The sequence below is a fragment of the Pleurodeles waltl genome, chromosome 9 (assembly GCF_031143425.1).
Source record: "Pleurodeles waltl isolate 20211129_DDA chromosome 9, aPleWal1.hap1.20221129, whole genome shotgun sequence".
Lineage (NCBI taxonomy): Eukaryota > Metazoa > Chordata > Amphibia > Caudata > Salamandridae > Pleurodeles > Pleurodeles waltl.
In genome coordinates, this window is record NC_090448.1 from 12267225 (window position 1) to 12291820 (window position 24596).

The 24596-nt window shown below is 46.6% G+C and overlaps 1 protein-coding gene across 1 annotated transcript in view; it reads left to right on the top strand.

Moving 5' to 3' along the window:
• PPP4R2 (protein phosphatase 4 regulatory subunit 2) overlaps window positions 1-24596 on the top strand; it is a 118573-nt gene that overhangs the window by 66289 nt on the left and 27688 nt on the right. The window contains exons 4-5 of the mRNA XM_069206111.1: window positions 2926-3019; window positions 16509-16546. Coding sequence (XP_069062212.1) covers window positions 2926-3019; window positions 16509-16546 — 132 coding nt within the window. The remainder of the gene's footprint in view (window positions 1-2925; window positions 3020-16508; window positions 16547-24596) is intronic.

Below are 24596 nucleotides of genomic sequence, written 5' to 3' on the forward strand. Positions count from 1 at the left end.
ACCAAGACTAGTGCCTGAGATCTGGGAATAGTTGAACCTTTGCTTTGCACATCGTCATTCAGTATAGCTTCTGCTTTGATCACTCCCTGGCCTTCTAGAGATGACCACCTTCATATCACCTGCAAACATTGTGGTGTTTTGAGGCAGGTCTACGTAAGTCCTTTGGGTCAGTGTATTCAGTCGTATGTTCATTCAGCTGCTAAGATTGTTTTTCTTAAGCCCCACTTGGTAGCTTGTCGGCTGCTCTCATTTGAGGCTTCTTTTCTTCATTAGAAGTGGTTTCCGGCACACATTGCTAAACCTCAGAGTTTTATTTGTGCTGCCTCCACCTTTACTGGGCTTCCCGCCAAGACAGGAACCTGTTGGTCTACTGGTTCTACCTTCTTTTTTGTCATTTTAAAGATTTATTTGAATTTAATACATTGCCTCAAATGTTCTGGCGTGTGGTCACCTCTTTTGTGGTCACAAATGACTTTGTGAGATTGCGAGGGCATTTCCCTTTTTTACTGCTGACTTGACATGGTATTGTTTTTGTAAAGTTTATCTTGGTCTGCGCTGTACTTCTCTACGTTTGCTGTACTGTAAGATGGAGGGGTCATTGCAACACGGTAACACTAGTCTTACCTTAGCGTAAGTTATTTTGTTCATGACTCATTGATCCCTACTCTCCTTGGGTAAGCAGGGTCTGGACCAGCAAAGCTGTGGGTACAGCACTCTCCTCTTAGACCTGCTGTAGCCCTGTTTCTTCATCCTCTTACTATCTGTGAAAATTCCCCCCACCCCCTTTTCAGTTCTGGATCCCATTTTATGCTGCCTGTTCTCCAGATATGCAACCTCTTCTCTTGGCTTCGTTGGTAGTAGTTCATTAGGCCCCCCTCTAACAGTAACGGGCAGCAAAAAGTGAAGTGTGAGTATTTTAGGGGAGAGGGCCAGGTGGATGGGAAAAGGTTTACACCTGAGTTGGTTAAGGAGATAACAATTTTCCCTGATGTGGTGGAAGCCACAATACAGGCTCATCTGGAAAACGTTAGGCAACTTCTTTGCTTCCAACAAACCACCATAATCTGTAATTCTGTACAACACAAACTGACACAGATGTCCCGCACCTGCCCTATTATGTGTCAGACTATAACCACCAACGGTGCTACCTCCTCAGTTGTCTCCATTCCTTACCTTCTCCTTCCTCGCTTCTCGAATGTGTATCTGTATTATCTTACCAACATAATCTATACTTATGTGACATGTGAAACTTGTAGGTTATCTGCATCAATATATCATTTTCTTAGGTTAAATTATGTACCCTGTTATGTTATAAATTCCTTTTGAAATAGAAAAAGAATGAAAGTTGCCCTCTGCCATTTCACAAGCTGATGTCTACATTTGCATAGAAACGGGCTCAAATCACAAGATATGAGGTTGTGAAAGGCTACAGAAGACATTGCAAGTAATGAGAAGAAGAGAAGCTGTGGGCACTTGAAAATATGCAGTTGTGGATGAAAGAACCAAACCGTCAAAGGAAGATTCCGTAGATTCATGTAGCAGATTGCAGGCTCAGTGCAGTAGAACTTTCTGATCCAGTGAATTGAACGCTGGTGACTGAGCTAACAGAACTTGCGAGTTCTTCCTGCACTGAGGCAGTCTCAGTGGAGTGAAAACATCTTGGTAGGTTTCAAGAATCAAGTTTGCAAAACATTAACTGAGAAGGCGGCTACAGGGACCTGGAGATTTGGGTCTGCCCTGGGTCCATTCTGGGTGTTCTCGCTGCTGTGATAAAGGGAGGGCAGCTGTTGGGATGTGGAGACTTGTATCCATTCCGGGTTCATTCTGGGTGTTCTCTTTGCAGTTTTAACCCATTCTAATTTGATTGGGTGCAGGACTTTTCTGACTTAGTCTGCTTTGCTGACTTCCATTACTGGATTCCCACCTCTGTGTGATTGGTCCAGTTGGTCAAAGCCAACTTGACCAATCACACATAATATACTTCACCACCCTCCTAACCAACTCACTCCCCTCCCACACACCACCCTTAACTGTCCAACATGTGCTACTGCCACTGGTAATGTCTGTTTGCCGTCCTCTACATTATACCCTCATAACCCACCCTCACCTCACTGCCTTTGATTCCAAAAAACTTTGCACTTTAAGTTCAAAAGTTTAACTTCTGCCTGGGCTCAGTATCCCCCAATAGTCTAACAAATCCGTGAAAACAATGCTTGTTTGCCACCTGCGAACAGTTTTGTAACATGAATCCACTATCGATTCTCCTGCAATGTATACTCCTGCCATTTAGTGGTTGGATCTGAAATTATGTAGAGATACAGCTCAGCAATACACTATAATCCACCCTCTCCAGTGATAAGTCATATGGTGACTCCCTTCCCAAAACTCACCTGCACTTTAACCAATCTGAATTCTCTGACGGCTTTAAGGAGGATCGTTGGTGCTTCATGGGAATTTAAACAAATATGACATGAGATTTGTACTTTTGAGTTTTTTTTTAACTGGTACGTTGTTGTAGCATTTATGTCTGTCACTGACTGAGGTAGCATTTCCAAATTTTTGTAGATAGGAATCGTACTTTTAACCTTCTTCCCACATATGTGAATTTGCATTTTTCTAAATTATAGCAACACACACTTTTGCGTTGTGTAAGAGATATGTAGTTAGGAATGAGGGCTTAAATTGGGTGACCAAACACTAGATTTCTTCCAGGAATATCCATTGTTAAATGACTTCCTGATACTACACCCACAGTTGATTCTTGTAGTTCCCCAGCTTTTTTGTGCATTTTAGTTTCAGTGTATAATATGAATGAATAGAAATGTCTTTTTGTGACTCACGAGGTGTGTGGTAACTTCCAAAAGCTTTTATCTGTGTCCTTCTGTAGCACTGCTCACTGCTGCCTTGTTTTGGTTGCTTTTACAGAATTCCCTTCACCATTCAACGACTTTGCGAGTTACTCACGGAACCCAGACGAAACTATAGTGGAACAGACAAGTTTCTGAGAGGTGTTGAAAAGGTATTGATCTTCTGAATTTATTGTGCAAAATAACATCATGATACTGATTTAGAGTTTGACCACAAAGTGTTTGCTTATGCTAATTTATCACAAATATTTGTCTGGCATTGGGTTGCCATAAACTTGTGAATGATTCACTGTTAGATTACGTGTCCTGGAACTGTTAAAGGAGAATGAACTTGCACTTAGCACTGTAGTGTCTTGTGGCCCATCCACCTCATTGTAAGGTCTGTATTGCAACTTGAGTTGGGTGAGCACTGAAGGTTTGTGCTGCTGTGGATCCCAACACACCCTCCGCTTTCCTGTCACTTTGTGTGAAGGCAATCCTCTTTTGAAACTCCAGCTTTTCATGATATATATATATATATATTTTTAACCTTTTTCTACTTTCATACTTAAACCCGGTGCTAAGAATAGGTAAAAAAACACTTGTTTATTCTCCCTTTTCACTGGATGGCTCCCTTTTCAGCTTGAGCTTCTGCAGCATTCCCACACTTGTAGAATGGGCAAGAAAAGAGACACATCTACTTTCCTTGCATGCCTGCAGTTCCTTGAATATGGAGTCCCTTTTCAAACTGACAGCCCCGTGGTCTAAAGATTTAAAAGGATGATAAATGCAAGGGAAAGGCAGAATCGTGGAGGTTTTGCTGCATCACTTTCCTATGCTGACGTCAAGTGCCATGAAAGTTGGAGCCAACCGAACTACAGTGGAAGTGAATCGGATCATCTGATCCAGTTTGCAGAAGACTCCTTCTGAAGACCATGGTTAGTGAAAGGACTCATTCCTGGTAACATTCATCACCGAGACCTTTATCCAGAACTACTGTGTATTTCAATGGGCCAAAGAGGAGCTCCTTATGTACATTTGAGGGTTCTGGTGAAGATGCAGGCCCGCCCTGGAATGTCATAGGCCCAGTCCCGGAAGAACTATTAAGTGCCCATATACTGCTGTGAGGACTATCCTGGAGTGACAGAATACCAGCTGTTATCTAAACGGCCATGTTAAATGCTTCAAGGGCCCCCCTTTCAGGAGCGGGGGGGGAACACATTCTCGGATTGAGCAATCTATATTTAGCCATGTAAAATATAGGGAGTAAGGTCTCATCAGATCATCGCCCTAGACACTTAACAAATAGTTTCAAACAACGAGCCAGGGCTGCAGTGCTCATAATGTTAGGAGAACCACCTTGCATCTTGACTATTGATAGGCAGTACACTGACAATGCCTTGCAGTTCATACAGCGTTAAACAGCTTGGCTACTTGTACTGCTGTAGGCAAGGCAAAATCATTCTTTACAGACATGAACCTCAAAATATGAAGACATTTATACTAGATGTTCAGATGGCCTGGTTACCAACAAAACTTCTCTTTGCAAAGGTGTCACCTTGCAGCTGTCATTCATATCTACTTAGAGTCATGTGGTTTGTATCATGGCTGGACCATGGATGCTAAACAGAAAAAAGGATCCCTCTACTTTTGGTCTTTTTTATTCTCCATTCTTTAAAGGGGCAGAATGGAATATCAAGAGACATGAAGGTACAAAAAAGCATCCTTGGGTTTGGCTGCTCGCTCTGGTTTATTTCATGATCTTCTACCAGCCCACCAAAAAGGAATCTGACTAGCGTCTGACCCTAGGGAGAGATGAACAACTTAGTTTTTCTCAGGAAAGGGAAAATCGGGGATCTCTAGACTTACCTGGATAAAAACTGTCCGAACAGATTCTTCAAGAGCCCAACCTCAATGATGGCAGCCTTTCAGATTCTAGAATGCTGCTCGCTTATGACGGTGTAAAGCTCAGAATGCTTAGTTCATGTACCCTTCCGTTCCAAGTATAGATCTGTCTCTGCCATTACTGTTCGATTACCTTTAGCTCTGCTGCTCTCCGGACAGTGCTTCCTGGAAGCTTACTTGCAGCTCATTTCATCTCTTCTGTTGCATCGCACATGTATTCTGCCACTTAACCGGGCAGCCATTTTGGAATGTTTTATCCATAGTGTGTCATTGTTTATACTACTCTAATATGGCTGTCGTGTTTAGGCAGCAATCTGAAATCTGCACACCTCTAATAAACTTTTTACAATACCATTCTAAGAAGACCCCATACTGGGATGGTTATTAAGTGGCTGTTTTGAAATGGAATTTGCCTAGTGTAGCATTGTTTTACCACTCCAAGACGGCTTACGGATTGCTTCTAAACCTGGCTGCCATGTTGGAACCTGAAAACAGTACACTGTGGATGATTCCATTGCAAGATGACTGCCTTCCTGCTACATATATTTATATGTTCGATGGCATGTGTAGCTGCAGATACACATGTTGTGCATAGCCCGCCATCTGGTGTTGGGTCGGAGTGTTACAGGTTGTTTTTCTTCAAAGAAGTCTTTCGAGTCACGAGACCGAGGGACTCCTCCTCTTTTGCTTCCATTGCGCATGGGCGTCGACTCCATCTTCGGTTGTTTTCTTTCCGCCATCGGGTTCGGACGTGTTCCTTTTCGCTCCGGGTTTCGGAACGGAAAGATAGTTAAAACTTCGGAAAATTACGTCGGTATTGTTGCGTTCGGGATCGGGTTAGATAGAATCGACATCGAATCGTGAAGAGCTCCGGTAGCCCTTCGGGGTAATTTCGATCCCCTGTCGGGGCCTGGTCGGCCCGACCGCGTGTAACATCGAGGCTGATGGAACGGACCCCGTTCCGATTCTGTCCTAAATGCCACAACAAATACCCATATACAGACCAACATTTGGTCTGTAACCTTTGCCTGTCACCCGAGCACAAGGAAGAAACTTGTGAGGCCTGTCGTGCGTTTCGATCCCGAAAAACGCTCCGTGACCGGCGAGCCAGAAGATTACAGATGGCGTCCACGCCGACAGGACACCGAGAGTTCGAGGAACAAGGAGAAGAAGAGGAAGCCTTCTCTATCCTTGAATCGGACTCGGAGGAATTCGACGTCCAAGAAACAGTGAGTAAGATGTCGAAGCCAGCACACAAGAAAACAGACAAGGCCCAGGGGACGCCACTGCCAACAGGCCATGGCTCAACCCATAAAGTCGGTGACCGCCCATCGGCACCGAAAAAGGGCGAACTAGTGCCGAGGTCGTCCGACTCGGGTCGAGACACAGGCATGCAGCAATCTTGGGACCGAGAAAGTGCTGCCGAAAAAGATCGACGCCGAGACAGCGGAGCCGAAGCTGCTCGACGCAGAGACAGCGGCACCGAGGAAGATCGACGCCGAGAAATTTCGACTCCAAAAAAGAGAAAAGCCGCCTCGGAGCCGAAAACGAGTAAGGACATAGTTTCGGTGCCGAAACGACCGGCAACCGAGCCAACTACCAGCTCATATTCAGAGGAGCAATCACTGTCCTCTCAAATGCGCAGACATAGATTCGAGGAAGAGTTACAGACCACTGAAGTAGACCACACTCAAAAGCGGATCTTCATACAGAGTGGAACAGGGAAGATCAGCACCCTTCCCCCTATTAGGAGAAAAAGGAGACTTGAGTTCCAAACACAGGAACAAGCACCACAAACAAAAGTGGTGAAGAAGGTAACTCCGCCACCCTCTCCTCCACCTGTAACTCACATATCACCGGCACAGACTCCGTCACACTCACCGGCTCACACCACCATGAGCCAAGATGACCAGGACGCTTGGGACCTATACGACGCCCCAGTGTCAGACAACAGTCCGGAGGCGTATCCTACCAAGCCCTCACCACCAGAGGACAGCACAGGGTATACACAGGTGGTAGCTAGGGCAGCAGAGTTCCATAACGTGTCGCTACACTCGGAACCTGTCGAGGATGACTTCCTTTTCAACTCCCTCTCCTCCACCCATAGCACCTACCAGAGCCTGCCTATGCTCCCAGGAATGCTAAGGCACGCAAAGCAAATCTTCAAAGAGCCTGTCAAGAGTAGAGCAATAACACCAAGGGTGGAAAAAAAATATAAAGCACCGCCCACGGACCCTGCTTTCATCACTTCACAACTGCCACCAGATTCAGTTGTAGTAGGGGCAGCTCGCAAGAGAGCCATCTCTCACACATCAGGCGATGCACCACCTCCGGATAAAGAAAGCCGCAAGTTCGACGCAGCCGGAAAAAGGGTCGCAGTACAAGCTGCAAACCAGTGGCGCATCGCTAACTCTCAAGCGCTCCTAGCGCGATATGACAGAGCCCATTGGGACGAGATGCAGCACCTCATCGAGCATCTACCCAAAGATTTACAAAAAAGGGCGAAACAAGTGGTTGAGGAGGGACAAAACATCTCCAATAACCAAATACGCTCCTCTATGGATGCAGCGGACACAGCTGCAAGAACAATTAACACAGCAGTAACCATAAGAAGGCACGCGTGGTTACGAACATCTGGCTTTAAACCGGAGATACAGCAAGCGGTGCTCAATATGCCATTCAATGAGCAACAATTGTTCGGACCTGAAGTGGACACTGCAATTGAGAAGCTAAAAAAGGACACTGACACAGCCAAGGCCATGGGCGCACTCTATTCCCCGCAGGGCAGAGGCACTTTCGGCACCTTCCGCAAAACAACCTTCAGAGGGGGGGTTTCGGGGTCAGGCCACACAAGCCAGTACCTCACATTCAACACCGTCTACCTACCAGGGACAGTACCAAAGGGGAGGCTTTCGGGGCCAGTACAGAGGAGGACAATTCCATAGAAACAGGGGAAAATTTCAAAGCCCAAAAACACCTGCAACCAAACAGTGACTCACAGGCCACTCATCCCCTCCACACAACACCAGTGGGGGGAAGAATAAGTCAGTATTACCAATCTTGGGAGGAAATAACAACAGACACTTGGGTCTTAGCAATTATCCAACATGGTTATTGCATAGAATTTCTCAAAATCCCTCCAAATATACCACCAAAAACACACAATATATCCAAACAGCATTCAGACCTTCTGGAAATAGAAGTTCAAGCATTACTGCAAAAGAACGCAATAGAACTGGTACCATGTACACAAATAAACACAGGAGTTTACTCACTGTACTTTCTAATACCAAAAAAGGACAAAACACTGAGACCAATCCTAGATCTCAGAACACTAAACACCTACATCAAATCAGAACACTTTCACATGGTCACGCTACAAGAAGTGTTACCATTGCTAAAGCAACAAGACTACATGACAACCTTAGATCTCAGACGCGTATTTCCACATACCGATACATCCCTCGCACAGGAAATACCTAAGGTTCGTATTCAAAGGAATACATTACCAATTCAAAGTACTGCCGTTCGGTATAACAACCGCACCAAGAGTCTTTACAAAATGCCTAGCAGTAGTAGCTGCACACATCAGAAGGCAGCAAATACACGTATTCCCGTATCTAGACGATTGGCTAATCAAGACCAACTCACTGACAAAGTGTTCACACCACACAGATCATGTCATACAAACCCTCTACAAACTCGGTTTCTCCGTCAACAATGCAAAATCACACATTCAACCGTGCAAAGTACAGCAATACCTAGGAGCGACAATAGACACAACAAGGGGAATAGCCACTCCAAGTCCACAAAGGGTTCAAAATTTCCTAAAAGTTATACAAACTATGTATCCAACACAAAAAATACAAGCAAAGATGGTATTACAACTCCTAGGCATGATGTCCTCATGCATAGCCATTGTCCCGAACGCAAGACTGCACATGAGGCCCTTACAACAGTGCCTAGCATCACAATGGTCACAAGCACAGGGTCACCTTCTAGATCTGGTGTTGATAGACCGCCAAACATACATCTCGCTTCTATGGTGGAACAGTATAAATTTAAACAAGGGGCGGCCTTTCCAAGACCCAGTGCCACAATACGTAATAACAGATGCTTCCATGACAGGGTGGGGAGCACACCTCAATCAACACAGCATCCAAGGACAATGGGACGTACATCAAACAAAGCTGCATATAAATCACCTCGAACTGCTAGCAGTTTTCCTAGCGTTAAAAGCATTCCAACCCATCATAACCCACAAGTACATTCTTGTCAAAACAGACAACATGACAACAATGTATTATCTAAACAAACAGGGGGGGACACACTCGACACAGCTGTGCCTCCTGGCACAAAGAATATGGCAATGGGCAATTCACAACCACATTCGCCTAATAGCACAGTTTATTCCAGGGATCTAGAATCAACTTGCAGACAATCTCTCTCGATCACCAACAGGTCCACGAATGGGAAATTCACCCCCAAATTCTAAACACTTACTTCAAAATTTGGGGAACACCTCAAATAGACTTATTTGCAACAAAGGAGAACGCAAAATGCCAAAACTTCGCATCCAGGTACCCACACAGGCAGTCTCAAGGCAATGCCCTATGGATGAACTGGTCCGGGATATTTGCATACGCTTTTCCCCCTCTCCCTCTCCTTCCATATCTAGTAAACAAATTGAGTCAAAACAAACTCAAACTCATACTAATAGCACCAACATGGGCAAGACAACCCTGGTACACAACACTACTAGACCTGTCAGTAGTACCCCACGTCAAGTTACCCAACAGGCCAGATCTGTTAACACAACACAAACAACAGATCAGGCATCCAAACCCAGCATCGCTGAATCTAGCAATCTGGCTCCTGAAATCCTAGAATTCGGACATTTAAACCTCACACAAGAATGTATGGAAGTCATAAAGCAAGCTAGAAGACCATCCACTAGACACTGCTATGCAAGCAAATGGAAAAGGTTTGTTTGCTACTGCCATAATAATCAAGTTCAACCATTACACGCATCTCCAAAGGATGTAGTGGGTTACTTACTACACTTACAAAAATCGAATCTGGCCTTCTCTTCCATTAAGATACACCTTGCAGCAATATCTGCATACCTGCAGATTACCCATTCAACTTCACTATTTAGGATACCTGTCATTAAAGCGTTTATGGAAGGCCTGAAAAGAATTATACCACCAAGGACACCACCTGTTCCTTCATGGAACCTCAACATCGTCTTAACAAGACTCATGGGGCCACCTTTTGAACCCATGCATTCCTGCGAAATACAATTCTTAACCTGGAAAGTTGCATTTCTCATTGCCATCACATCTCTAAGAAGAGTAAGTGAAATTCAGGCGTTTACAATACAAGAACCTTTTATCCAAATACACAAAAATAAGGTAGTCCTAAGAACCAATCCTAAATTTCTACCAAAGGTTATTTCACCGTTCCACTTAAATCAAACGGTAGAACTACCAGTGTTCTTTCCACAGCCAGACTCGGTAGCTGAAAGGGCACTACATACATTAGACATCAGAAGAGCACTAATGTACTACATTGACAGAACAAAAGAAATCAGAAAAACAAAACTGTTTATTATATTTCAAAAACCTCATACAGGAAACCCAATATCAAAACAGGGTATAGCCAGATGGATAGTTAAGTGCATCCAAATCTGCTACCTTAAAGCAAAAAGGGAGCTGCCCATTACACCAAGGGCACACTCAACCAGAAAGAAAGGCGCTAGCATGGCCTTCCTAGGGAATATTCCAATGCACAAGATATGTAAGGCAGCCACATGGTCTACGCCTCACACATTTACTAAGCACTACTGTGTAGACGTGCTATCCGCACAACAAGCCACAGTAGGTCAAGCCGTACTAAGAACTTTATTTCAGACTACTTCCACTCCTACAGGCTGAGCCACCGCTTTTGGGGAGATAACTGCTTACTAGTCTATGCACAACATGTGTATCTGCAGCTACACATGCCATCGAACGGAAAATGGCACTTACCCAGTGTACATCTGTTCGTGGCATTAGTCGCTGCAGATTCACATGCGCCCACCCGCCTCCCCGGGAGCCTGTAGCCGTTTGGAAGTTATCTTCAACTTTGTACATTTGTAAATATATTACTTAAACCTTAATTGGTACATACTTATTCACTCCATTGCATGGGCACTATTACTAACACACACAACTCCTACCTCACCCTCTGCGGGGAAAACAATCGAAGATGGAGTCGACGCCCATGCGCAATGGAAGCAAAAGAGGAGTCGTCCCTCGGTCTCGTGACTCGAAAGACTTCTTCGAAGAAAAACAACTTGTAACACTCCGACCCAACACCAGATGGCGGGCTATGCACAACATGTGAATCTGCAGCGACTAATGCCACGAACAGATGTACACTGGGTAAGTGACATTTTCATTATTGCAAACATATTCCTGCCACTTTAAGAGTGGCAAGTTATTATCTTTACTTGTATTGTTTCAATTTATTTTTCATACGCCTTAGTTTGTGTCTGTTTTATTATTGTTGGGAGAAAGCAAACTTGAGTTAGCGGTTGGATGAATGGTTTCCGGCGTGAGAGACAAATGGCGGTGCATGCATGAGGATTTAGAAAGAGCCTTAAATCTCACCAGTGACGGAACATGCACTGTGATTGCTGACCCAGCGGGCAGATGGTGGTATGTGAGCCTGTGATTGCTGACCCAGCTGTCAGATGGTGGTATGTGAGCCTGTGATTGCTGACCCATCTGGTAGATAGTGTTGAGTGGGCCATGATTGCTGACCCAGCTGTCAGATGGTGGTATGTGAGCCTGTGATTGCTGACCCAGCGGGCAGATGGTGGTAAGAGAGCCTGTGATTGCTGACCCAGCGGGCAGATGGTGGTATGTGAGCCTGTGATTGCTGACCCAGCTGTCAGATGGTGGTATGTTGTAGGAAAGTACCATCTTGCCTGGCATGTTACCCCCATTTTTCACTGTATATATGTTGTTTTAGTTGTATGTGTCACTGTGACCCTGGTAACCCAGGGCCCCAGTGCTCATAAGTGTGCCTGAATGTGTTACCTGTGTAGTGACTAACTGTCTCACTGAGGCTCTGCTAATCAGAACCTCAGTGGTTATGCTCTCTCATTTCTTTCCAAATTGTCACTAACAGGCTAGTGACCATTTTTACCAATTTACATTGGCTTACTGGAACACCCTTATAATTCCCTAGTATATGGTACTGAGGTACCCAGGGTATTGGGGTTCAAGGAGATCCCTATGGGCTGCAGCATTTCTTTTGCCACCCAGAGGGAGCTCTGACAATTCTTACACAGGCCTGCCACTGCAGCCTGAGTGAAATAACGTCCACGTTATTTCACAGCCATTTTACACTGCACTTAAGTAACTTATAAGTCACCTATATGTCTAACCTTTACCTGGTAAAGGTTAGGTGCAAAGTTACTTAGTGTGAGGGCACCCTGGCACTAGCCAAGGTGCCCCCACATTGTTCAGAGCCAATTCCCTGAACTTTGTGAGTGCGGGGACACCATTACACGCGTGCACTACATATAGGTCACTACCTATATGTAGCTTCACAATGGTAACTCCGAATATGGCCATATAACATGTCTATGATCATGGAATTGCCCCCTCTATACCATCCTGGCATAGTTGGCACAATCCCATGATCCCAGTGGTCTGTAGCACAGACCCTGGTACTGCCAAACTGCCCTTCCTGGGGTTTCACTGCAGCTGCTGCTGCTGCCAACCCCTCAGACAGGCATCTGCCCTCCTGGGGTCCGGCCTGGCCCAGGATGGCAGAACAAAGAACTTCCTCTGAGAGAGGGTGTTACATCCTCTCCCTTTGGAAAATGGTGTCCAGGCAGGGGAGGAGTAGCCTCCCCCAGCCTCTGGAAATGCTTTGTTGGGCACAGATGTGCCCAATTCTGCATAAGCCAGTCTACACCGGTTCAGGGGACCCCTTAGCCCTGCTCTGGCGCGAAACTGGACAAAGGAAAGGGGAGTGACCACTCCCCTGACCTGCACCTCCCCTGGGAGGTGTCCAGAGCTCCTCCAGTGTGCTCCAGACCTCTGCCATCTTGGAAACAGAGGTGCTGCTGGCACACTGGACTGCTCTGAGTGGCCAGTGCCACCAGGTGACGTCAGAGACTCCTTCTGTTAGGCTCCTTCAGGTGTTAGTAGCCTATCCTCTCTCCTAGGTAGCCAAACCCTCTTTTCTGGCTATTTAGGGTCTCTGTCTCTGGGGAAACTTTAGATAACGAATGCAAGAGCTCATCCGAGTTCCTCTGCATCTCTCTCTTCACCTTCTGCCAAGGAATCGACTGCTGACCGCGCTGGAAGCCTGCAAACCTGCAACATAGTAGCAAAGACGACTACTGCAACTCTGTAACGCTGATCCTGCCGCCTTCTCGACTGTTTTCCTGCTTGTGCATGCTGTGGGGGTAGTCTGCCTCCTCTCTGCACCAGAAGCTCCGAAGAAATCTCCTGTGGGTCGACGGAATCTTCCCCCTGCAACCGCAGGCACCAAAAAGCTGCATTACCGGTCCCTTGGGTCTCCTCTCAGCACGACGAGCGAGGTCCCTCGAATCCAGCGACTCTGTCCAAGTGACCCCCACAGTCCAGTGACTCTTCAGTCCAAGTTTGGTGGAGGTAAGTCCTTGCCTCACCTCGCTGGGCTGCATTGCTGGGAACCGCGACTTTTGCAGCTACTCCGGCCCCTGTGCACTTCCGGCGGAAATCCTTTGTGCACAGCCAAGCCTGGGTCCACGGCACTCTAACTTGCATTGCACGACTTTCTAAGTTGGTCTCCGGCGACGTGGGACTCCTTTGTGCGACTTCGGGTGAGCACCGTTTCACGCATCCTCGTAGTGCCTGTTTCTGGCACTTCTCCGGGTGCTACCTGCTGCTGAGAGGGCTCATTGTCTTGCTCGACGTCCCCTCTCTCTCCTGGTCCAATTTGCGACCTCCTGGTCCCTCCAGGGCCACAGCAGCGTCCAAAAACGCTAACCGCACGATTTGCAGCTAGCAAGGCTTGTTGGCGTTCTTTCGGCGGGAAAACACTTCTGCACGAGACTCCACGGCGAGAGGGATCGGTCCACCAAAGGGGAAGTCTCTAGCCCTTTTCGTTCCTGCAGAAACCTCAGCTTCTTCTGTCCAGTAGAAGCTTCTTTGCATCCACAGCTGGCATTTCCTGGGCATCTGCCCATCTCCGACTTGCTTGTGACTTTTGGACTTGGTCCCCTTGTTCCACAGGTACCCTAGATTGGAAATCCACAGTTGTTGCATTGTTGGTTTGTGTCTTTCCTGGATTATTCCTCTAACACGACTTCTTTGTCCTTAGGGGAACTTTAGTGCACTTTGCACTCACTTTTCAGGGTCTTGGGGAGGGTTATTTTTCTAACTCTCACTATTTTCTAATAGTCCCAGCGACCCTCTACAAGGTCACATAGGTTTGGGGTCCATTTGTGGTTCGCATTCCACTTTTGGAGTATATGGTTTGTGTTGCCCCTATCCCTATGTTTCCCCATTGCATCCTATTGTAACTATACATTGTTTGCACTGTTTTCTAAGACTATACTGCATATTTTTGCTATTGTGTATATATATCTTGTGTATATTTCCTATCCTCTCACTGAGGGTACACTCTAAGATACTTTGGCATATTGTCATAAAAATAAAGTACCTTTATTTTTAGTATAACTGTGTATTGTGTTTTCTTATGATATTGTGCATATGACACTAAGTGGTACTGTAGTAGCTTCACACGTCTCCTAGTTCAGCCTAAGCTGCTCTGCTAAGCTACCATTATCTATCAGCCTAAGCTGCTAGACACCCTATACACTAATAAGGGATAACTGGGCCTGGTGCAAGGTGCAAGTACCCCTTGGTACTCACTACAAGCCAGTCCAGCCTCCTACATATGTGAGCCTGTGATTGCTGACCCAGCTGTCAGATGGTGGTATGTGAGCCTGTGATTGCTGACCCAGCGGGCAGATGGTGGTATGTGAGCCTGTGATTGCTGACCCATCTGTCAGATGGCGGTATGTGAGCCTGTGATTGCTGACCCATCTGTCAGATGGCGGTATGTGAGCCTGTGATTGCTGACCCAGCGGGCAGATGGTGGTATGTGAGCCTGTGATTGCTGACCCATCTGTCAGATGGCGGTATGTGAGCCTGTGATTGCTGACCCAGCGGGCAGATGGTGGTATGTGAGCCTGTGATTGCTGACCCAGCTGTCAGATGGTGGTATGTGAGCCTGTGATTGCTGACCCAGCTGTCAGATGGTGGTATGTGAGCCTGTGATTGCTGACCCAGCTGTCAGATGGTGGTATGTGAGCCTGTGATTGCTGACCCAGCTTGCAGATGGTGGTATGTGAGCCTGTGATTGCTGACCCAGCGGGCAGATGGTGGTAAGAGAGCCTGTGATTGCTGACCCAGCTGTCAGATGGTGGTATGTGAGCCTGTGATTGCTGACCCATCTGGTAGATAGTGTTGAGTGGGCCATGATTGCTGACCCAGCGGGCAGATGGTGGTATGTGAGCCTGTGATTGCTGACCCAGCTGTCAGATGGTGGTATGTGAGCCTGTGATTGCTGACCCAGCTTGCAGATGGTGGTATGTGAGCCTGTGATTGCTGACCCAGCTTACAGATGGTGGTATGTGAGCCTGTGATTGCTGACCCAGCGGGCAGATGGTGGTAAGAGAGCCTGTGATTGCTGATCCATCTGGTAGATAGTGTTGAGTGGGCCATGATTGGTGACCCAGCTGTCAGATGGCAGTATGTGAGCCTGTGATTGCTGACCCAGCTGTCAGATGGCGGTATGTGAGCCTGTGATTGCTGACCCAGTGGGCAGATGGTGGTATGTGAGCCTGTGATTGCTGACCCAGCGGGCAGATGGTGGTATGTGAGCCTGTGATTGCTGACCCAGGTTGCAGATGGTGGTATGTGAGGCTGTGATTGCTGACCCAGGTTGCAGATGGTGGTATGTGAGCCTGTGATTGCTGACCCAGGTTGCAGATGGTGGTATGTGAGCCTGTGATTGCTGACCCAGCGGGCAGATGGTGGTATGTGAGCCTGTGATTGCTGACCCAGCGGGCAGATGGTGGTATGTGAGCATGTGATTGCTGACCCAGTTGCCAAATAGTGGTATCTGAGCCATGACTGCTGACGGGATAGGGGTGTGTTAGCAGGTGATTCTTGACCCAGCTGCCAGTTAGTAGTAGGTGAAACTATGATTGTTGATTCAGATGGCAGATATTGGCAAATGAACCATGATTTGCTGACCCCGCTGGCCAATAATGGTGTGGGAACCATGTTAGCTGACCAAGCTGACAGATAGTGGTGAGTGAGTCTATAATTGCTGATAAAGATGGAAGATAGTGGTAAATGAGCCATTATTTGCTGACCCAGCTGGCAGATAGTGGTATTGGAGATGTGATTGCTGACTCTGGTGGGAGATGGTGGTAACCAAGCCTTTGAGAAGTCCTGCCTTTCTGTTAAATAACCTTTTCTTTTGTCTCCTTGCACATCACGCCCCACAGTTAGCTGTGAATAAGCCATTAAGATAGACAGTAGCTGTCCTCGTTTTTCCCCTATTACATTGTTCTTGGCTTGTATATCAGTCAATTTATTTTGTTCTACCGTTAATAATAGCTATTTTTTTCATATTTGTGGTAATCTGTATTTCCTCCTGCAACTGTAAATTACATTGGTTTTCTTTCTGTCCACGCAGAACGTTATGGTCGTCAGTTGTGTACATCCAACTTCAGAGTAAGTACACAAACATTCGTAAGTGTTTTCTTGAAAAGCATTCTTTACTTTGATCTGCTTTTATGCCGAGCACCCTAGCTATCGAAAAAGTGAGGTGTCGTTGATTATCACAGCTGCATGTGGGTGGAGTTCACTCTGGGAGCAGTATGTTTTCAAAGTACAGGTTAGCATAGTCCAAGTTATGCGTGCAAAAAGAATGTGGATCTGGAGAGGTTCATGGCAGCTTTTAGAGAATAAGGGGCAAAAGGTTAAAAATATGGTACTTTTTGAGGAAATTTTGCTTTTCAATAAGTATTGGGAAAGTCGATCAGTTTCGCCAATGAGATCTATAATCTATGGCGGTTTTTAGCTAGGGTGTACAGCAGCATGGCTAAAAAATTTAATAACCCTCTGAGTACTTGACCTATAGTTCCAGTCTTCGGGGGTTTAGGTCAATACTATGTGAGCTTCAGATCAGAAGCACAGGGACGACCGGGTGCACAGGTCGAATTTGGAGTCAGTGCCCAATGTTAACCAATAGAGACGGAGGCAGGGGTTGGGGGTTTGGAGGTGAGGGGGGAGGGGTGCGCGAATGCATTGTTCAGAGTAAAAGCAGTGTTGGTGGTTGGTCACCGGGGGTAAGCACGGGGGTGTCTTTTGGTGTCTTAAACAGCTTACTAGACAGGTCTCTGTCAGGGGGAGCTGTCGGATTGAGGTTCCAAGCATTGCTGTGGAGTCCGGTAGGGGTCAGCCCACAATGGACTCTGGGTCAGAGGCTCTGGGGGAAACCTTCACTGGACTTGTGGGCCACTTGGACTAGGGCTGTGGGCGTCTGGAGCAGAGGTGGTTCAGGTGGTGGTTTTGTGGTTCCTCAGGCAGACTTCTTTCTCCTTTGGAGATGTTACTTTTGTACAGGTCTGCTGTCTTTATTGAAGACAGGCAGTGCTCCAACGCTTTGGAGGTTGCTGGGCTGCAGTACTGTAGTCTTCTGGGAGCATGTTCATGCCTGTTAGGCCGGGGCCAAGTCAGTTGGCATCTTGCATCTTCTCTGCTGGACAACTTCTGTTTTGCCAGGCTCATCTTACGTCGACAGGAATCTGATTCTAGGGTTCAGGGGTACCACCTAAATACTGAATTTAGGGGCATTACAGGGTGTGCCAGCTGGTTAAGGATGATGACACCCTTCCTGTGACTACTTACTTTGGGAAGTGGGGATAGGCATAACTGTGTTAGCCTAATTCTTTCCATGCAAGATGCAGGAATTAAGAAAGTAGTGTCCACTTCAGCTCTTCCACCCTAGGGGTGGGACTGGCATCAAGTGGGCACACCTCCTAATTTACTTAATTTTCCTGCCAGTCCTGCTGCTGAAAGTGGGGTCAGGAACTGTGAGTTGGCCTCCTCCACTATTTGGAGAGGCCTTGGTCACATTTCGAAGGTGGCAAGGCCTTGGTAGAACCTTGCCCTGTAATGTCCATCCTGCCTGGGAGAGGGCACACCTCTGCCCTGAGCAGGCCTTTGTTCAGAGTCCTCAAGAGCATTGGGTTTCACCTGTGGGGGTGGGGGGGCAGAACTGTCTCAAGGTGGCTGTACTCGTTTTGACCAGTCAGTGCCCACTCTAGAAGTTGGTAGGTTTGCAGGGGGCACCTCTAAGGTGCCTTCTGAGTGCATGTATTAATAAATCCATCGCTGAATTCAGCGAGGGTTTATTAACGCAAGATGTTTGATACCAAACATCCCTATTGTCAGTGAAGGCATGTAGCTGGGGAATTCGTAATGAACAGTGTCCAGGACATGTACTTAAAATGGCTTCACTGTTCACTTACTATGTCTGAGTATCGACAAACACACAGGGGCATGTCTGCGCTCAGGGGTGACTTACATATATTGCATGCAGTGTGCGGGAGACAGGGCACACAGGCTGTGAAAGCAGCACTGGGTACACTTAGTGAGAGCGTCCCTGAGGGTGTCACAATCTGTGCTGCAGCCCTCAGGGCCCTTCCTTTAGCAGCCCATCTTCTAGGTACCAGGATTACCATTTACTTGGGACTTACAGTGGCAACTAAAGGCTTGCCAATCAGGAAAGAAAATTATGCAGTTTTAGGGAAAGAGATCTGGCCCTGGGGGACCTGCTTAGCAGGGACTCCGTTCACTTTCAGTCGAAATTGCACCAGAAAACGGGAGAAATGTGGGGGTGTTGGCGTGGCCACTTCCAAAGAGGCACTTTGCTACAAACTCTCATTACACCCATCCCTCATAGCTTTGCAGACAATGAATTGAAACGCTTGCCCCTTGGTTATGCCAGCGTACTGAATTGATAATCAGAAGCTAAACCTATAGCATACCTGTAGGACTTCTACAATGAGATTGATAAATTAGATACAGCAACATTGCAAACTCCAAATCATAGTGCCTGTGGCTATGCTGTGTTCATTTAGCGCTTTGTCCTGAAAGAAATCTGAGAAGCTGTCACAAAGCACTTGATATGGAGACATGGGGAGTGACTGGTAACGGGTCGAGTTTAGGGAAGAAACTATCTTGAGAAGGTCTTTGGAGATATTGCTCGTCTTGGTCATTCTCTTAGCAACATGGGAAGCCCTGGTCGAGCGCACCAGTGCTTTGTATTTGCAGTCAGAGCCTCAAGGTGCCCCTTTCCTAGCAGCACTGGAGTCTGTGCTCGCTGAAGATTCTTAGAGGTGTACATAGTGCCCGAGATATGACCGGGCACTAAGGTAGTGAGATGATGCCATGCAGCTTTTCAAGGGGCCACAACATTACGAGTGGAGGAAAGACTGCTATTGAATTTCTTGAATGAAATGTTAAAGTGAAGTCGAGCTGGAGGGAGGAATTATAAGAATCTTGAACTTTTCTGCAGAGTAGTTGTTCCTCGCGTCGTGCCTTTGGGCGTGGAGGGGTGAGCCATAGTGAAAGGTGGCAGAAAGTGGTCAGTGCAGGGTAACTGCCGCCCGAGACGTAGAATAAAGTCAGTGAAAGGGGCCGGTGAGGATTGATCCTTGTCCGGTAGAGTGTCGCGAGTCCCCGACTGCAAGACTTGAACTAGCCCACGATTGAAACTTTTGAGCAGGCGACTGTTCGAACGAAGGTCATTGGGGGGGAGGGACCTGCATGTGATCAAGGCTTCCAAAGGAAACGACTGCCACAAAACACTGCTCTGGTGTCATGTCGATCCCACTCAGTTTCAATTAAAGAAACTTATACCAAGTGTTTCTTCCAGTTCTAGTCATGAGGTTGCAGAACAGCAATGCTAAATGTGCAAATCGAAAATAATATTCCAGGTTGAAAAACCAATGCCCTTAACCCCTTCGCTGCCTGGCCTTTTCCCCCTCCTGTGCCGAGCCTTTTTTTGGCTATTTGGGGCAGTTCCCGCTTAGGCCCTCATAACTTTTTGTCCACATAAGCTAACCAAGCCAAATTTGCGTCCTTTTTTTCCAATATCCTAGGGATTCTAGAGGTACCCAGACTTTGTGGGTTCCCCTGAAGGAGGCCAAGAAATTAGCCGAAATACAGTGGAAATTTCGTTTTTTTCAAAAAAATGGGGAAAAGGGGCTGCAGAAGAAGGCTTGTGGTTTTTCCCCTGAAAATGGCATCAACAAAGGGTTTGCGGTGCTAAACTCAGCAGCTTCCCAGCTTTCAGGAACAGGCAGGCTTGAATCAGAAAACCGAAGTTTTCAACACAATATTGGCATTTTACTGGGACATACCCCATTTTTGCAATTTTCTGTGCTTTCAGCCTCCTTCCAGTCAGTGACAGAAATGGGCATGAAACCAATGCTGGATCCCAGAAACCTAAACATTTCTGAAAAGTAGACAAAATGCTGAATTCAGCAAGGGGTCATTTGTGTGATCCTACAAGGCTTTCCTACAGAAAACAACAACTGAAAAAGAAAAATATTGAAATTGAGGTGAAAAAAACATCAATTTTTCTCTACGTTTTACTCTGTAACTTTTCCCTGCAATGTCAGATTATCGAAAGCAATATACAGTTACGTCTGCTGGACTCCTCTGGTTGCGGGGATATATAGGGCTTTTAGGTTCATCAAGAACCCGAGGAACCCAGAGCCAATAAATGAGCTGCACCCTGCAGTGCGTTTTCATTCTATACCGGGTATACAGCAATTCATTTGCTGAAATATAAAGAGTAAAAAATTGCTGTCAAGAAAACCTTTGTATTTCCAAAAAGGGCACAAGATAAGGTGTTGAGGAGCAGTGGTTATTTGCACATCTCTGAATTCCGGGGTGACCATACTAGCATGTGAATTACAGGGCATTTCTCAAATAGATGGCTTTTTTACACACTCTCCTACATTTGGAAGGAAAAAATGTAGAGAAAGACAAGGGGCAATAACACTTGTTTTGCTAATCTATGTTCCCCCAAGTCTCCCGATAAAAATGATACCTCACTTGTGTGGGTAGGCCTAGCGCCCGCGACAGGAAACGCCCCAAAGCGCAACGTGGACACATCCAAATTTTTGGAAGAAAACAGGTGTTTTTTGCGAAGTGCCTACCTGTAGATTTTGGCCTCTAGCTCAGCCGGCACCTAGGGAAACCTACCAAACCTGTGCATTTCTGAAAACTAGAGACCTAGGGGAATCCAAGATGGGGTGACTTGCGGGGCTCGGACCAGGTTCTGTTACCCAGAATCCTTTGCAAACCTCAAAATTTGGCTAAAAAAAACACATGTTCCTCACATTTCTGTGGCAGAAAGTTCTGGAATCTGAGAGGAGCCACAAATTTCCTTCAACCCAGCGTTCCCCCAAGTCTCCCGATAAAAATGATACCTCACTTGTGTGGGTAGGCCTAGCGCCCGCGACAGGAAACGCCCCAAAGCGCAACGTGGACACATCCAAATTTTTGGAAGAAAACAGTGCCTACCTGTGGATTTTGGCCTGTAGCTCAGCCGGCACCTAGGGAAACCTACCAACCCTGTGCATGTTTGAAAACTAGAGACCTAGGGGAATCCAAGATGGGGTGACTTGTGGGGCTCGGACCAGGTTCTGTTACCCAGAATCCTTTGCAAATCTCAAAGTTTGGCTAAAAAAAACACCCTTTCCTCTTATTTCGGTGACAGAAAGTTCTGGAATCTGAGAGGAGCCACAAATCTCCTTCCACCCTGCGTTCCCCCAAGTCTCCCGATAAACATGATACCTCACTTGTGTGGGTGGGCCGGGTGCCTGCAACAGAATAAGGCCCAAAACTTGAAGAGATAGAAGGGATAGCACAGCGAGTTTATAAGGGCATATTCTTTTGTACATCTTTAGACGGACTCTGCTTTGGGGACCCACATAAGTGAGGTGTCATTTTACTTGGGAGACTGAGGGGAAAACTGGGGAGTAGGAATTTTGTGCTGGAGCGGTGATCCTACTAAGAAAAGTCAGGAAAATATACTTTTTTATGCAAATTTTGAGGTTTACAGAGGAGTCTGGGTAAGAAAATGTTGGGGGAGCCACGCAAGCCACACCTCCCTGGACTCCTTGGGGTGTCTAGTTTTAAAAAATGTCTGGGTTTTGTAGGTTTCCCTAGATGAAGGCCGCACCCAGGACCAAAAACATAGGTGGGCCCTCCCCCCCCCTAAAACAGGTATTTTTGTAATATATCATATTGATGTGTGCACATACGTCCGTGACGTGCCAAACACTAAAATTGTGAAAAGAAATACACTTAGGTTATGTGAAGAAGACCCCTCACCCACCAACCAAGTTGGTGCATGCTTCATCATCGGGGTCCCACCCGAGGCACCTAGCGTGTCACAGGTGTGCTGCGATGCCTGATTACAGCGGAACAGGTTTTGTCATTTTTACCACACATACTGGTTGGATTTGGCACGAGGGTGAGTGATGGTTCAGTGGATCAAATTTTATTAACAAGAGATTTCACAAAAATGAAATGCACTGCTAATAACTGAAAGGCAAAAAACTGAACCAATGACTCACAGCTCGTGAGCTGTAAAGCCGCGACAAGGCACCAACTGCTTTACAGTCCATTCACACACCTTTCATACATGACCCGCACAAGACCACCAGCCACGGGCCCAGCACATTACAACACTCACATCGACAGACCGCGCCACTCAAGGGCCGATCACTTACATACGCCCACATGCCTGATACAAGAATCACACCAGCTGATGGGAGTGTGGACTGCCGTTTGGCTGGCACCGCCAGCCGAGCGCCACCCCACGCACACCGCCAGCCGAGCGCCACCCCACGCACGCCACCAGCCGAGCGCCACCCCACGCACACCGCCAGCCGAGCGCCACCCCAAGCACACCACCATCACTTTTTTTTTGTTTATAAACCACAAAGAAACCACTAATTATAAAATAAGCACAAAACTACAAACACAAAAGCTCTAACTAAATACATGACAGAGATGCCAACCGTGAAACATATGAAAATATAAAACAGACCGCTTACGCTCACGGTATTTCCCAGATTTTTTTTTTGGTATGGTAACTTCTGTAACAGCCGGGCACACACAGCCCAGGCTTTGAAGGGCATTCGGGGCAGTACATCCGGCTCTCCCTCCGGATTAATCTCCGGGCACATACTCTACATTTCTTTGTGGGCAAGTCTTTTTTGGGAGTGGGAGGAATGTGATCTGGAAAGTGCCGATCTTTCAATCTAGCCACATCCTCCACCACTTCTACTCTAGGAACTCTTGCCGGTTCCACCACAATAAGGCTTTCTATCACCGACTCCTGAAATTTAACAAATGTCATCCTTGACTCAGGTGAACAATCCTTGTATACAATATAGGCATTAAAAGTTGCCAAATGAAATAAATGTAGGGCCAACTTTTTATACCACACATAAGACTTACGAAGAGCAGTGTAAGGTTCCAACCTCTGATCTACTCTATCAACACCACCCATGTGCCTATTGTAGTCCAAAATGCACGCAGGTTTGCGCACTTCCGCAACCTGACCCCAATCAGCCACAGGGGAAGTACTCTCATCATGGATGGTCGATAGCATGTACACATCCCTCCTGTCTGAAAATTTCAGAGCTAGCAGCTCATTATTCTGCAAGGCACTGCACTGTCCCCTCAAGTTTTTTACAGACAAGCTCCCTTGGATAGCCTTTCCGGTTAGAACGGATTGTGCCACAAGCAACAGTGTCCACCCTAAACAACTCCTTGAACAACTGCACTCCAGTGTAGAAATTATCTACGTCCAAATGGTGACCTTTGTTAAACAGCCGTCTAGCAAGTTCCCACACAATTTTTTCGCTAACTCCAAAAGTGGCCGGACAACCAGGAGGGTCAATACTGGAATCCCTACCAGTGTAGACCCGGAAATTATACACACATCCTGTACTGCTTTCAGACAGCAGATACAATTTAATCCCCTACCGTGCCCTCTTACTAGGAATGTGCTGCTTAAAAACTAAACGCCCCTTGAAAAGGACCAAAGACTCGTCCACACTTATCTCTTTGCCTGGAACATAGACCTCTGAAAACCGATCCACAAAATGATCAAGGACAGGCCTAATCTTAAAAAGATGGTCACAATCAGGGTGATCTCGTGGCAAGGCTAAAGCATTGTCTACAAAATGCAGCATACGAAGAAGAAGCAAATACCGATTACGTGTCATAGTTGCAGGAAATATAGCAGTTGCCATCAAGGGACTAGTAGACCAATAAGAAGCCAGTGACGGCTTCCTGATCAACCCCATCAAAAAAGACAAACCTAAAAACCTTTTCATCTCTTCCAGATATGTGGGAACCCACTGAGTAGCTCTAGACTGAGGCTTAAGTCTGGCAGCGTTGTCCCGCAAATATTGCTCTGCATACACATTTGTCTGCTCCACAATCTCTTCCAAAAATACATCGTCCATAAACAATTGAAAGAAATGGACAGGCAAAAAGTTTTCCGTATTAACTCTACACCCTGGGAGACCAGTAAATGCAGGTAACTGTGGCTGCTCCATGTTTGGGGCAATCCAGGTGTCAGGTCTTCTAATGGGAAACCCTTCAGCCCCAGGCTGCTGCACTCTTGGCACATCAATGTCCTCCTCTAACACAGGCCCTTCATCTGCACTGAGAGTAGCTTCCT